This window comes from Gymnoscopelus microlampas, assembly GCF_963454915.1.
Source record: "Gymnoscopelus microlampas genome assembly, chromosome: 16".
In the NCBI taxonomy this organism is placed as follows: Eukaryota; Metazoa; Chordata; class Actinopteri; order Myctophiformes; family Myctophidae; genus Gymnoscopelus; species Gymnoscopelus microlampas.
This window is the reverse complement of record NC_139953.1, coordinates 16634667-16650519: the sequence shown is the minus strand read 5'-3', so window position 1 is coordinate 16650519 and position 15853 is coordinate 16634667. Positions and strand designations below refer to the sequence as shown.

Genomic DNA, 15853 nt, shown 5'->3' with positions numbered 1-15853 from the left:
AAGTAATCAACACACTATACTATAAAAACTGGTCAAACATTGGCCAAATTGTCAAATAATATAAGAAAGAGGCAACATTTTAGAAAATAGCAGATCTAGGGTAAGACCACTTTGGTAGAGGTTTGGGTTGTGTAGTTACCTTGCCATGATGTAACCCCAAAGGTGGGCAAGAAATCAAAAATAATTGCTCCATTGATTAGAAATTGATAATTCAAAATATGCTCCTCATTGACTCACCAAAACCAGTACTGTTTTTTTTTTAAATAAAAATGTCAACTTCCTGTTAATTTTACTATTTGAAGATCTGGATCCGGATCCGCGGATCCAGTCCAGGTTTTCTACTCATTAAAAATGACAAAATCAACAGGAAGTTGACATTTATATTTAAAAAAAAAACAGTACTGGGTTTGGTGATGTTCTATATTGTCTGAATCAACTTTGTTTGTGTGGTAAAAGAGTGAATTTGAGAGCTGTTTTACCGTACAATGTAAGTCAATGAGGAGCATATTTTGAATTATCAATTTCTAATCAATAGAGCAATTTTTTTTTCTTGTCCACCTTTGGAGTTGCATCATGGCAAGGTAACTACACAACCCAAACCTCTACCAAAGTGGTCTTGCCCTTTAACAGCTTTAACAGCTTGTAGATCTGCTATTTTCACAATATTTATCTGTGGAACCGAGTCAAACAAAATTGAATGCCTTAACTCCTCCTCCAAGTGCTTATCAAGTTATCAGGGTTGGGGGTCCCCAGTTCAAATATATTATTATTATATATTATTTTGGGGGGTCACTGCCTGAAAAGGCTGAGAAACACTGGCATGACTTACAGAGAAGTTAAATGGTAAATGGTGCATTTATATACTAGCGCTGTTATCCAAATGCTTTACATAGATTGTGCATTACATTCACCCATTCACACACACATTCATACACCGGCCATGCAAGGCACCAACCTGCTTATCGGGAGCAATTAGGGGTTCAGTGTCTTGCTCAAGGACACTTAGACACTAACTCCTCTGGGGGATCAAACTGGAAACCTCACGGCTTCCATCCGGCCGCTGTTGGGTTGTCCCGAACCAAAATCACACCTCCAGGTGGAGGTGAGACGAGGAAAGATGTCTTAATGCCGAATATCTCAAGCAGAGCCTCGTAGTCTCTGAACAGCTTTCTCTCGACTCAGGCTTCTTTAAAGGTTTAGGTTTCGTTTCACGAACCCCTGAAACAATTAATAGGCCTTCTTTTTTTTGCCTCTGAAAAGCCTTGGATGCCAAGGCAAATGTTTTAATATCAGTGCAGTTCTGAGGGAAAACTCACTGAGACATGGTCAGCTTGTTGACAAGTTTGTTTTCTACTTCAGTGGGTAGATAGGGCTTTCTGCCAGACAGAGGCATGGGAGAATCCACTGATGAATCCTTTCACCTGACTCTGCAGAGTCCCTTTGGGGACATTCTAATCTCTGGCAAAAAAAAACCTATACTTAGCCTACCTCCTTTTTTAATCAATTTCCCCTTTCATCCTCTTCTCACTCCACATATCGTGTCACATTCCTTTTCTTCGTCCCCGACTTCGTCCATCCATCTTCCTTCCTCTGTCTTCACCTTGACTCTCCTTGAGCCATTATGTATCAGAAGTCTAGTTTTACCAATGTGGAAAATCTATGTGTAACATATAAATGGGGCGTGACAGTTTAGTTGATTCGTTTTATATCATAAAGCATACAATAAAACCTTATTTGTTTTTCAGCCAGTGGTTAAACCAAGCGTGATATAACTATGAGAGTGACGACACTAGCGTAGACGGCCATTGTAAGAATGGAATGCGAAAGTTCTCGTCTCAATGAGGAAGTTCCAATGTTTGGAATTACATGAGGCAACATCCTGCTTTGCGACGCGATCAAAGCGTGACGCAACTCTCTCTCTCTATGGGTCTGGTTAATCCACCTAATTTCAATGCCATTAACAGACTAATCATTGAGAAATAGACGGTTTCGTCACTGAATTTACCGTGTGTTTGTACTGTACCGACTTCCTGAAAAGACAAACCAGGCCCACTCTGATTATGTCAGACCAACATCATCAACGAAAAAGGTTATAGTGGCAAGAAGTGTATCAACAATTCAAGATCAGTTTTGGCAATTGGCTGTTGATAAATCAGATCATTACAATGAGATGCCCTACAGTACCTGAAACTGTTAATATACAATGAACTAGCACTCTTCCATTGAGAAATTTCAACCATGGTGTCGGATAGGACACCTACTGGTTGACAATGGCACAGTAAAGCTTGGTGCCATCTAAAATCTTTCGACAGAGATGTGCTTTATGGTTACATTCTGTGTAATGTCTTGTGTATGCCTAGTGTAGTGTATAGCGGCCATCCAACGTTGACATTTAGGCTACACAGCTGGATTGCTGGAAACACTGGATTCATTACTTAGAAATGGCAACGTCCAAGGATTGACACTAGATGCGCCGTCATCTTTATTGTAGTTTGCAATGTACTTTTCTGCTGAGAGCAGGAGACAGTGTACATACTACTTATGGTTACGGATCATGGCTTTGAAACACTGGGCCATCAAAATATAAAAGGTACTCTTTAACAACAAAAACTGAAATCAAAACTGAGGCCATTCTCTGCAGACTTTTTTGTACCCAACAAAAGCCTAAAAATGATTACATTTTAGACAAATTTACTACTTTACTTACAGTGGAAATAAGCAATTGCAGCAATGCACAGGCATAATGCAGGCCATGGAAACTAAATCTGTGCAAGATGCTGCAACAAGGGTAGTTCTCTCCCATACTGTAACCTTCTCCCACATTTAATTATGTGCATCTGTGCCGTCAAGTGTGGGGAATATTCTGGCAATTAGTGGAGAGCAGTTCTTTTAAAGGAAAAAAGGGAGTGAGGAATTCATTTCAGAATGAGGGAGGACAGGCAGTCCCCTCAGGCCTTTTCCGTTATCTCACAGATGGTTTGCCATGAGAACAGGTACTTCACACAGTGTGCATGAAGGAAATAGTGGAAAACAGAGATGAAACATGGTAATGGTGAAGGGGGAGACCAATTGTCTTCATTATACCAAGCTGTGCCGCAGTTAGTGACAGCCTTGTGATTGGACCCAATTGCATACTGTATTTCACGATTACTCAAATAACTGGAGTTATGCAGCAATCGAATGACGGGAAGAGACAGGACCGAATGTTCTCAGGGTCCTATGTTTCCAGGGTCATAGTTTGAAGCCATGTTGGACAGAATAGGTTATCACGAGAAGCAAAATGAGCGCTCACTCTATGCTCTGTCCTGGGGAACACAGGACCCTGGGAACATAGGCACGCTTCCGCAGACACATGTTGCTTCCTCTCAAACGGGACGGGAGACATTGTACCAAGTCAAAGAACCAGCCGTCACTTCCATAAGTTTATTTATTCTCATACTGTGGATATTGGTATAAGCCAGACATGACATGCACAAAAAAAACAAATATCAAAAACTCTCTCGGGAGGAGACAGACAATACAACGACTGACTCCTCTTGTACTCTCTCTCTCTTTCACACTGCGATGGGCGGGTGCCATAAGGGAGGGTGGCCGGGGCGTGAAAGCAAAAGGGTGAAATGGTGGTGAAAGGTTAGAGGTACAGTCCCTCTGGTGTGCCCTCCTGTTTCTTGTAAAGGACGTTCTCTTTTGACTTCTTGAAGTCCTCGTTGGTGACCTTCATTCGGCGCTCTCGCAGTGCCATCAGGCCTGCCTCCGTGCAGATGGCCTAGAAGATGGGACGAGAGGAGGACAGACCGAAAACCATGAGAGAAATTGTTGCTGTCGGACAGAAACCTCCCATCTCCATACTATCAACTTTGTGTTTTTTCGTAAATTTACACCCTACTTGATGACTACAGCGTCACACAAAAGCATCAAAAGCAGCAGATCCTCATGCTCGAAACGCGGCTCGAAGCGACGCATTTTGAGCTTGTAGATCTGCTACTTTTGCTATTTCTGAATTTGAATCCTGAAAATATGAGGTTTCCTCCCAACTAAGATGATATTCAACTTAGAAAATTGAGGAATAACTGCCCACGCAAAACAAAATTATACTTCTTAATACTGGCAGCCTCTAATGCTTTTCTTCCCCCTCCTTTGCCATTTAATTTGGTCCAACATTTTGTCTCCATTCCCTGCAAAATCCTTTTGGGTAGAACAGAGGCAGTTGAATATGCCAAGAGAAAATGGCTTGTGTGAACTACCAAGTGGTTGCTACCGATTTGACACAATGATCTTTTCTTTTTTTGGCAGAGAGAAAGCTGTTTAGTGACCAACGATAAAAGAGCCCCCATTATTTTTCAATTTCAACTAATACGAGAGCCATTCACTGTAAGTGGGCCACACAGGTGCAAACGATGCTGCTAAATGTATATTCAAAGTGCCATTGTGAAAGACCCCACAAGAGGGCAGCAGAGTAAGGCAAAACGGGGTTCCACAATGTTGGCCTGTTGTACACAACACATGACCTCAGCACTAGGATACCTTAAAGGCATTGTAGGGAACATTGGCCCTCATTTATCAACGCAGCGTATAAACCGCCGTATATTTTCCATATATTCGGCCGTACACCAACGTCGAAGTCACATTTATCAACGCATCCTACACAGCTGATCCGAGCTTATACTTGGTCCCAGCGTTGATAAATGTCACGGCTGAAACGAGCGTCATTTAAATAACACGCCCTTTAAAAAATCTCAAAACGCCCCGATTTTACGACATGAAGACGAACCAGAATACGACCAAAGACATGAAAAGCCAATAAGAATCGCCTCGCCACACACGCACACGCACACGCCCTCTCTGTCTCCACACACACACACACACACACACACACACACACACACACACACACTCCGTACCGTAGCGGTACAATATAATTGTCACGTTACGCTTGTAGCCTACATGAATGACATATGATGATACCAATTACATCGCCATGAATGGAATACGTTTGTATATTTATTTACCCCATACCGAGCAGTGCCCGTTCAAGTTACACTAAAGCATTCATGTAGTAGGCTATATTCCCCATGAGACTCGGGCGGTCTGCAGACTGCAGTGATCCCGTGCCGCCCACGTTAATAAGAGATTGGAGCGTCGGGTTTATATCCTTAACCCAGCCAGGTTGTAGTCTTCATAACTCTCTATGACATAACTCCATAACATAGGACAAGCTACTGTAAGTTTGAATACCTCACTGTCCATGAAAAGGTGCCGTCCCGGCCGCGGGACTCCCGGCGCAAAAGCGCTCGTATATTTTTGAAAATAGCAGATCTACAAGCTCACAACGCGTCGCGATGCAATGCTGGCTTGTGAGCTTGTAGATCTGCTATTTTCAATACAGACAGATCTACAATCTTATCTGAATGACTGTTAAAGCAGTTTGTTTAAATTACTTTATAAAATGATATATTTTCACAGCGATTATTTATTAGTGTAGATATACACATTTATGAGTGGATTATGTGTCCAGATGCTTGTCAGACAGTCAGACAATGGTGCTCCGCAGGTCTAGAATGGAATAAACGGGTGCAGCCAACGTCAACAACTGGTCTCGACCAGACGTGAGATCTCAGCGTACCGTAGGATAAAGCCCACGTCAGGATATATTGATAAATGCCGAAAATTGCAGTGATTACGCCGTACGCCCATTATTTGGTCTACACCGCGTTGATAAATGAGGGCCATTAAGCCTAAATTTAAAAAATATGTATATATATATTTTTTGCATTTTCTCCCCTCTATCAGCCACTATATAATGATGCTGGGGTGTTTTCCTTCATTGAAACACAGTCCTCTGTCTGAAATCCGTATTTTCCCTTCTGTTTATGTTCATGTTGTTTATGTCCGGGTCGTAAATTAACGCACGCATGTGCGTGTCCGTGCGCGTCCGTGCCCGTATCAACTTTTTACTTTCGGTTTTAAAACGCTCTCAAACTTCTTTTTTGAGGCACATAATTTACTTTAAAAAAATCGTTTGGATAGAATTTAGTTGTTTAGCTTCATATATGTGGTCAATTTATCATGAAAGAGCCTATTTAAAAATATAAATTCAGAGAACCGTAGGGTCGGGCATTTCCGCGAATTGTATCCGCATAAGGCAACCTATTTTGGGCATGACTCATTTAAAAAGTCCCCCCTGCGTCACCCCCTGGTGGTCGGGGAAAAGAACTGCTGGAGGGGCGGTGTTTGACAACAGTTTTTTTCTTTGATTATGTCTGAACTCCCTACAATGCCTTTAAGACAGTGGTTCCCCAGCTAAATGTGTTAATACAGCATCACAATCATTTTACCCGTTTTACCATTTATATGTTGGCTATTCAAAAAAGCAGATATACGTATAAGTTCACAGCGCGTCACTTCTCCTATTTTTTAAAACGTTTGAAAAATCTTCAAAGTGTCACATGGTGGTCCGTGGCCATATATATATCAATTTGGGGGTCCTTGGCACAAAAAAAGTTTCGGAAGCATAAAAGGAAGATACTGTACCTTCCACTAAATGCAGCTCGTCTTTTACATGCAGCCCGTGTCTTTGTCAAGTAAATAATGTCACTTGGAATTTCTGCTCCAAAAATCTATTTGGCTGATTAAAGAGCCACCAAGCAAAAATAAGTCAGCCTGCTGCAGTGATATGAAGCTCTGAATCATGCAAAGTAATGTGTTCTAAGACTGTAGTTCACAACGCGCATGCTCTCCCTCCCGTAGTCCCGTACCTTAATGTCTGCTCCTGATAGGTCGTCCTTGGCCAGGATGAGGTCATCAAGGGTGACATCATCAGCCACCGTCATGCGGCTGGTGTGTATCTGGAAAATCCTCCTCTTGGTCTTCTCATCTGGCAGGGGGAACTCAATCTTACGGTCGATTCTCCCTGTAGGATGACAGGTTCAGTCAGTGCATGAGACAAATGAGCAATGGAGCAATGACTATCAAAGCGAGGTCATGAAATCGGACCTGGTCTGATGAGGGCTGGGTCCAGGGTCTCTATCCGGTTAGTGGCCATGATGACCTTGACGTCTCCCCGTGAGTCAAAGCCGTCCAGCTGATTGAGCAGCTCCAGCATGGTCCTCTGGATCTCTCTCTCACCACCAGAATTGGAGTCATACCTACAGCAGACACACGGGGACAGAAGAAAATCAGCCTGGCCTCCACACAGCCCAAAATATCTTACCTAGGCCTCTCCAATGTGAAGACAGCACACAGAGCCACACCATTACATTTTTTATATTATTATTATTACTATTATAAGTACATTGTTAAATAGTGTTTTTGTGTTTGTTGCTGCTTACACGGGTAGTAGACAAAAATAGCTTTTGATTCTGTGCTCTAAACCATTATTAGTTGCCCCTGGCAACTGCCCAGTCTCTTTCTTGCCTCTGCAGAGTGGCCCTCGAAATGAAGGGCACCCAAACTTGAGTAAAGTGAAGTAGGCTAAGAGGACATGCCAGAATTAGACTCCTGAACTGGACATGTTCTGTCGTTAGCTGGGTTTGCATTTGGCCATCTTGTACGACATGGAGAAAGGTAAAATCATGATTACCAATACCGACATCATCCGACTGTGCGAGTGGAATCGAATCTACCCGTCACATGCAATGTAACTATGACCTACACCTGCCAACTTATTCTGGGAGCAATGTTTTACCTTGAGAAAACAAAAAAACAAAAAAGGACCCGGTCTTGTCCAGGCAGAATAAGATGTTATGGATTTGCAATTCCTTATTAAATTGTCTGCACATAAATAAGCAGACAGTGATCAATTCCTGTAATTCGATACACGATACCGGTAAAGTTGTGGCAGTAATTCTTCTGGTAAAAGTAACTAAAACAATTAACTTCCTGGCAATTAACTTCCTGGTATTTGTATGTGTTGGTAGCTGTTATACACACATATGACACACTACCAACACAAGGCCTTCTACTATCTCCCAATTCTCAACACCATCTCCTCATGATCACTGAACACATTAGCACCTTGCTCTGATGTTGACACACACACACACACACACACACACACACACACACACACACACGTACCTTTTAGTCCCGATGGCGTCTATCTCATCAATGAAGACAATAGAAGGGGCATGTTCCTCTGCCACCCTGAACAACTCTCTCACCAACTTGGGTCCATCTCCGAGGTATTTCTGGATCAGTTCTGAGCCCACCACCCGCAGGAAGGTGGCTGATGTCTGGTTGGCTACTGCCTTGGCCAGCAGGGTCTTACCTGGAACAAGGGCAGCAAACAAAAACAATCATCAGTAACAACAGCTAGTATTCCACTACTTTTCTTTTCCTTACTTTTTTTGTAACCCTTTTTCACCCGGTGCCAATTATCTAAGCGATCCTGGGCGCTACACTCCCCCCACCAGCCTAGGGAGCCCAGGGCCGAGCTCATGCCCGGTCCCGGTAGGACGTAGCATGTGGAAGGAACACATTATTCCAACCAGTTCCCTTCCCCTCCATCAGGCGCCCCGGCTGTCATGGGGGAGGCGGTATAGCGACGAGGGTTACTACATGTTTTTGTGAGGGTATTAACTACCCTAGGAGACACGGGGAGAACATGCAAACTCCACACACTACTTCCACTACTTTTTAAAGGTACATCTCTTGAAAAGAAATGTACGTCGTGGCACAGCACGTGTGTGTCTGTCTGGGAGTGTACCACATAGGCACAGACCTAACTGTGAACCCATGAGTTTGATCTATCTCTATACACCCACAGCATCACATAGTGCTCTTATGTACTTATATTGCTTTATATTCTTGTATGTAGAGACTGAAATAGTTTTGTGGAAAGTTCTGCTTTCCCCTTGCATAGTGCCCTTCAAAAAAGGTCCCTCATGAATGGATGGAATTTACCAATGCAGTGTAACCCGCATGGCTACACCTCCATTTGAACGGAAGTTTATAGTGACAGGAAGCACTGGAGAATTAAAAAGGTTAGACTACGTACAATTCCTGTACTACATATTCATAAAAACAGCACATATCCTTTTCAATCCCTTACACACATTACCCGGGGGGATTTGAGAGGCTGACCACAGATGGTTACTGATACAGCGTATCAATAATCAGTTACTGATGACTGAATATCGGGAAAGTAAAAATGCTCTGATTACTACAGGTTACACACACTGCATTGGCCTTGAGTAGACCATTATTTTTGTGGAGCTAAGTATGCGTAAGCCTTGCGTTACAAATCAGAATCTAAATCAGTTTAAACTTTAACAGGCTCCAAATGGTGACCAGATTTTGACTGGAGCACAGAGAGGATTTTCAAAAAGGTCAGAGCGACTTCAAGCCGCCCAGACACACAGTAGAATCCTCAACAATGCAACAGGAGTGCATGATGGATTTCCACATGTAATTCTGAACCGACTGCAGTCATTTAAATGTCTCTGTCATCCGCCAAGTCTGGTTGTTAATGCCTTGTGTCAGTTATATTTATATCATAGTCAATCAAAGGCTAGGATTTGAAATGGAAGTGTCAGGTTTTCCCTGGCCCACATACACACGCTTTGCGCATCCTTTTAGGGGGGGAAAGAGAGGGAGGAAGAGAGAGCGATACAGAGAGCGAAAGAGGACTGGGCGATTAGCCCGCAGGTTTTGTTATTGTCAGTCTTATTAAAAAGACAATGACTATGTAAAAAGCAAACTTGGACGGTATGTTTTGCATCATCGTTGCTGCCCATGGTGCAAATTGCACTGACATAAAAGGGTTCATGGGGTACTCAAGTTTCTAGTCTCTAAACTCATCATAGGGGATGCATTTGTGTCAAAAAAACAGGTTTCGGACACAGGCCTCCAAATGGCAGCAAAATGTACACATTTGGAGCGGAGCAGAGAGTGGATTGGAGCGTGGGCAAAACAAGGTGAACGATGGAGCGGTTTGTAGCGGAGCGGAAGGGAATCTCTTTGAGGGGGAGCGGAGCATGAAAACAGCCCTGTGAGCACGGAGCAGCATCTGGCCCACACACTCACCCCCAGGGGGTGAGTGTGGGGTTTCCGATACCCAATGAATGGAATCACTGCATGCACATGTGAAAATCGGCTGTATTCATAGCACTCACCTGTGCCGGGTGGACCATATAGGATGACACCTTTTGGTGGCTTAATGCCCATCTCCTCATAATATTCTGGATGTGTAAGGGGCAGCTCCACAGACTCCTACCAACACAACAGAAAACACAACAGTCACATTGGTTCATTTTTGGCAGAACGGAGTCAGACGGTGTTGTATGTTCAGGCTGGAATGAAGCGTGTGTGTACCTTGATCTCCTGGATCTGATTGTCCAGTCCTCCGATGTCGGCATAGGTTTCTTGGGGGGCCTTCTCAACTTTCATCACTGTCACCAGGGGGTCTGTATCATCCATCAGCACCCCGATCACAGCATGTACCTACGGGGGGGGTGACACAAAGAATAAAACAGGGTTAAGTGGTTAATAAGACTAATCGATGAGGTCGATTATTTAAAAAAAATAGAATTTGTTCGTGTAGAAAAACTTGCTTCTCAATTATTCAATTAACCTACAAGATTAAGTCAGTTATTGGTTCTCTAAAATGTGTGTTTCAATTTGGGTTAACAGCCCAGCCCGACCCATGTGTCCCGTTACCTTGTGGTTGAGAAGTACGGAGCAGCCAGGCTCCAACAGGTCCTTATCTACGAAGGACAGAATGCTGACGTAGTGCTCCGAGCCCACAGATGTAGAGACTATAGCGTGGTTGTCGTCAATGATTTCCTCCAGGGTGCCCACCGACATGGGGGTTCCCCGCAGGTCATCAACCTTGGACCTCTCCTCCTGAGAGAAAAAAACAAAATGGATGATATTAGAATAAATGAGGGACCATTTCAAGACATTTTCTTTCCCTAATTCAGGTGAAACCGCAACCAATCATTGAATTGGACAATGGGGCCAAAATCTGTGTAATTCTTTGAGCAGGCTGAATCGGTGACACTTCTCGCAAGTTAACAGCATCTTATTCCATGCCTTCCGACGAGTCTGAAGGCGGCTGGCAGAGAGAAAGCTCTCGACACACACTGAACACAATGGGAAGTTATGTCAGATTTTCACTTCCTCACAATTCCCAAAGTGGGTCATAGGGACCCGCAGGGGTCTTTCAGGGGGTTCTAGGGGATCCCCAGCTAAATTATTGATAGTTAATAAGAGGAACCAAATGGACCCTTACAGGTCTGTAACTCAGAGAGGGTAAAATGTGACCTATAAATTAAACTGCTTTAGTCTCTAGATAAATATTTGTGTGTATGCGACTATGCAGAATTCTTTTCTCTTTTGAATTTCACCTTTATCAGACCACGTCACCCTGACATCATACGCAGGCAGGCAGATTGCGAAAAGAACCCAACCACTCATAAGACACAATGGATAAAAACATGTGTAAAAATGCATTCCATCAAACTTTCGGCTGCACTTTGCCTCCGAGTGCATAGGAAGAAGGCCTAGAACGTGTACTGTGCCTTCTCCTACTTTCATTAAAATATACTCCTTGGTTTCTTTGGTGTGTAAGCGATTCCCAAATCAGTTGATCTCAAAACACCTGCGCTCAATCGCTATGATTGGTTGAGACGTGCGGAGGGAGCGCTCGTCAACACACAAGGCCAACGGCTGCTAGCGCATAGGCATTTGTTTGCTTGCGGTCTCGCTTGGGTGCTCCTGAACGAAAACGATCCCTCTTAAAAACTGAAAAATAGCAACCTGTATGCGTGCACGCACTCTCAATGTTTGCATACAAATCTGTGATCGCGGCAATAACTAATAAAAACAGAGCGGAAAAACTAAACGGCAGACAGTGCTGAGGCTGAGGGGTGTCTGACCTCCTGTTTCTCCTCCAGGGGTTTCATCTGCTCCTGGTTCCTGATGAACTCCTCCTCCATCAACAGGTAGTCCTTGATGCGCTCCTGCTTCAGGAGCTTCAGACGGCACTGGGTGTGAGGCGTGACTGAAGGACACACACACAGACAACACGTTGTGATCTTGTGGATCTGCTTTTTTACATATTATTTTAAACTTTTCACCTGTAATGACATGCTCAAAATAGGGATTGATTATTAATTGATTATTTAATCAATTTGATTAACTGTTGCACCCCTAAACTTATGAATGCATCCTCTTCAGTACCATACCTAATGGAAGCTTGCTGGCAGCGTCTGGTCCCTTGGTCTTCTTCTTCTTCTTGCCAACTCTGGTAGGAATGGGAGGTTCATACTTCTTTTTCTTGTCCTGTCGAGGTGAAGACATGGGTCAGAATAGGTAAAAAATATGGATAATAATAAATAACTGTAAATAATTCAATTTAATTGCGAAGTGTTCTCCACACATTTCCTTACTATCACCTCAATATATGAAATAGCCAGGCATTTCAAAAAGTCATGCTGTTCATCGTGAGCTTGTAAATTTGCCATTCCTGACGAATGTTTGTCCCAGAATAGGGACGCTAGGGTTCATGTGGTCAACTCAACTCTTCTAAAAAAAACGCATCTACACACTTTCTTACAAAGCTCCTTTAATCAACAAAGGCATTCTGATGTGATGTGCTCCAAAGGTTTGTAATGGTAGTTATGGTGATTACATGGTGACAATAACAGTCCAGAAGTCGTACAAGATCCAGCTGTTTTCCTCACGAAAACAAGCTGTGACCTAAGCTAACAGAAGCTGTGTCATTCTCACCTTGTCATCCTTCTTGCCACCTCCTGGACCGTGACCTCCACTCTGACTTTGACCCTGAGAAACATACATTAGACATCATTAGACATATGAAGTGCCGATTCATAAATGTCAATATTTAAAGTGCCCATTATGTTTTGATAGCTGTCATGCTAACAACTGCCAAGCTAACTGAGATAATGTAGTTTCATAACTAGTGATGTAAAGTAACTAAATCAATTACTTAAGTACTGTACTTTGAGTATTTCCAATTTCCAATACCTTTACTTCTACTCCACTACATCTCGGATCCAAATATTGTACTTGCACTACATTTATCTGAAAACTTTAGCTAATAGTTACTTTGTAGATTTTGATTATTATTACAAAACTTACATTAACCACTTCAGCCCTATATACATTTCGGCCATTTGAAAATATTTTCAATATGTGCCCATTATGTTTTGATTGCTGTCATGCTAACAACTGCCAAGCTAACTGAGATGTAGTTTCATAATAACATACTTAATAACTAACATAACGGATCACAGCTTCCAGTGAACGTCATACATGTGATCAGATCAAAGGGATCTGAATCATTTGGTTCATATTAACAGCAGGAGGTTCTTTCAAACGGACAGTCATGATTGCTGTTAGCAACGAGCTAACGTCAGTTAGCAAGCTCGGAAAGACTTGTTATTCTGTAGTTAATTCTCGTCCTGAGACATTAACAACCCCCTGAAGCGGTTCAACAACACTCAATGCGTCGTTGTAAAGCACAGGGTGCGATGTAAATGCGGTAATATGAGTATTATTTTTTTATTCATAAATATGAGCCATAAGGAAAAATGCTTGCTCACTTACCATTGTTGGCTTGTCGCTCTAGAATGACGTCAGAGAAAGTACGGGACGCTCTGTAGGACAAACTGCACAGCCTAATCATTTCATAAATTCCAAAATTGACTCTTCTAATTCAGTGGTTCTCAAAGTGGGGTCCGGGGACCCCCAGGTGTCCTTGGGGGGGTTCCGGGGGTCCCCTGCAAAATGTGTTAATATAGTCACAATACTTTTAACCTTTTTTACTATTCAAAAATAGCAGATATACAAGCTCATAGTGCAGCACTTTGTAGATCTGCTATTTTTGAAAAATCGTGGAAATTTGTGCAAACCTTTGAATGGACTATAGGCGTATTCATATATATATATATAAGCGAACATTTGTCAAATATTTATTTATTTTTATTTGAGATGGGGGTCCCTGGAACAAAATATTTGAGATGGGGGTCCACGGCCAAATACACATCATTTTGGGGGTCCTTGACATGAAAACGTTTGAGAACCACTGTTCTAATTGTCAGCATGTTTTATGGACTTAAAAAAAAAAAGAAAAAAAAAGCGTAGACAAAATATATTTTATCAACCTTCTCTTAATTCTTGCAAAATGTCATTGTACCAAATCTGCTAACCAACGTCCAAATATTGTTGTTTTTACTTTTTAAAGCCTTATTATTGTCATACTTAGAAATCTTAAAACATTGTACAAACACTAAAGCTATGAAAACCAGAAGAAACTGTGATGAATGTATTGCCTAAAGTCTATAACCTTGAGCTTATTTATTACATTTCTTTCTTTCTTTATATTATTTTTCCAGTATTGTAACTGCAGTTTGTCCTGTTAATTGTAATTGTAATGTTGATATTTTGTCAATAAAATAAATAAGAATAATATATATATATATATATTTTTTTTTTAAAGCTCACCCATACGCGCAAGTCACATGTTTATGTTCCATCAAGGCATTAAAAGATGTTTGTGCCCAGCAGCAACGACGACGACGACGCAACACACAGAAGAATGCTCACTTCTGGTCAGACGAAAGAGGAGCCAGCCCGGAGGCAACCCAGTGCCTAGAGCCTCCCAGTGTCGCCAACACCTGCTGCTCTCTAACCCCCCAAAACACCTGACTCCAGGTAACAACACTGATGATGTGTCCAAGTTCGAGCATCAGTTCATGTTTTATTAACCGTATTCAGGCATATACTGTAGGCCCATACAGTAGGCCTACTGTACGATAGGCTCACAGGACACAATCTTCTCAGCAGTAGAACTAATCACACTTTGAAATACCACATCATTGTTCACAACATTTGGGACAATCAGGAGGAGGGATTTTGGGGTTAGGTCTTGCACAATGATTCGTAGACTGTGAAATAACATTGATTTTTATTTCAGTTACAGTCACAGTGCAGGGGTTCATATGTCACATTATCAAGCATCATAGTCCAGTCCATTCACGAATGTCCATCATTGTTAGTGGTGTCGTCTTGCTGGGTTTTCAGTCCATTTCTCCCATCTTTCAAGAAATAGTCTCTTGCAATCTCAGTTTATCCTTATAGTCAGTTTCTCCATTACACATATCTCTTCCACAATGCGCAGCACTGCTCACTAATTGGAGGATCTGCTTTGTACCATAGCCTTGTAATTGCTTTTTTTGCTGGCTGCCAATAATACTTTCACTAGTATCTTCTCTTTGTGTATTATCCTGATATCTGATAATATTCTTCCAGCAGAATTCTCTTGAGCTTGTGGCTGTACACTGTGTTTTACATATATATTGTACCAGTTCCCATCAGTAATTTGTACCTCAAATCCAGTTTCTCCTTAATATACAGAGTAATAGTTTCCTTACATGTCATCAAGCCTTGGTAAAGAGCTGAGATTACTCTGCACTTTTAGTCAACCATAGCATCAACCATACTTCTAATTACCTCATTCATTGAATGAGTTTTTATCTCTTTCACATAGTAATCTCTCACCTGCAAGTCTTAAAAAAAAAACTCATGTTTTCCCAAATCAATATTTTGTCCTTGAATTTTCAAAACTCTGCATCTCCCCCTTCTCTATCATTGTACATACTTCTGTAATGCCCTTTTGTGTCCATTGTTTAAATCCCTGGTCATAGATTCCGGGTTTGAAACCTGAGTCATATGCCAACCAGTTAAGAATTTCTGTTTATTTTTCCAATTTGTATTTTTTAACTTAAGCATTCCATATTTCAATTGTATCCTTGAATTTCTATTTCAATATCCTTCCATTTCGCATTGTAATCGTGAAATAACGTTCTAATTCTATTAGATTATTATAAAT

At 41.9% G+C, this 15853-nt stretch overlaps 1 protein-coding gene across 1 annotated transcript; it reads right to left on the bottom strand.

Moving 5' to 3' along the window:
* Positions 1-3409: 3409 nt before the first annotated feature.
* LOC311063154 (26S proteasome regulatory subunit 4) lies at positions 3410-13608 on the bottom strand. The gene is made up of 11 exons (XM_084082404.1): positions 13570-13608; positions 12730-12783; positions 12186-12282; positions 11877-12001; positions 10657-10842; positions 10312-10440; positions 10113-10209; positions 8077-8266; positions 6994-7145; positions 6756-6910; positions 3410-3766 (listed from the first exon to the last, which is right to left on the bottom strand). Exons 1-11 carry the CDS (start codon positions 13570-13572, stop codon positions 3632-3634), a joined length of 1323 nt encoding a protein of 440 aa, XP_083938530.1. The 5' UTR covers positions 13573-13608; the 3' UTR covers positions 3410-3631.
* Positions 13609-15853: the final 2245 nt, after the last annotated feature.

Excerpts from the sequence above, each read along its gene's own strand:
- LOC311063154 (XM_084082404.1), bottom strand. Across the intron at positions 12,283-12,729 it reads GTGGCAAGAAGGATGACAAG|GACAAGAAAAAGAAGTATGA; the intron begins GTGAGAATGACA and ends TCACCTCGACAG. Across the intron at positions 7,146-8,076 it reads GACGCCATCGGGACTAAAAG|GTATGACTCCAATTCTGGTG; the intron begins GTACGTGTGTGT and ends TGTCTGCTGTAG.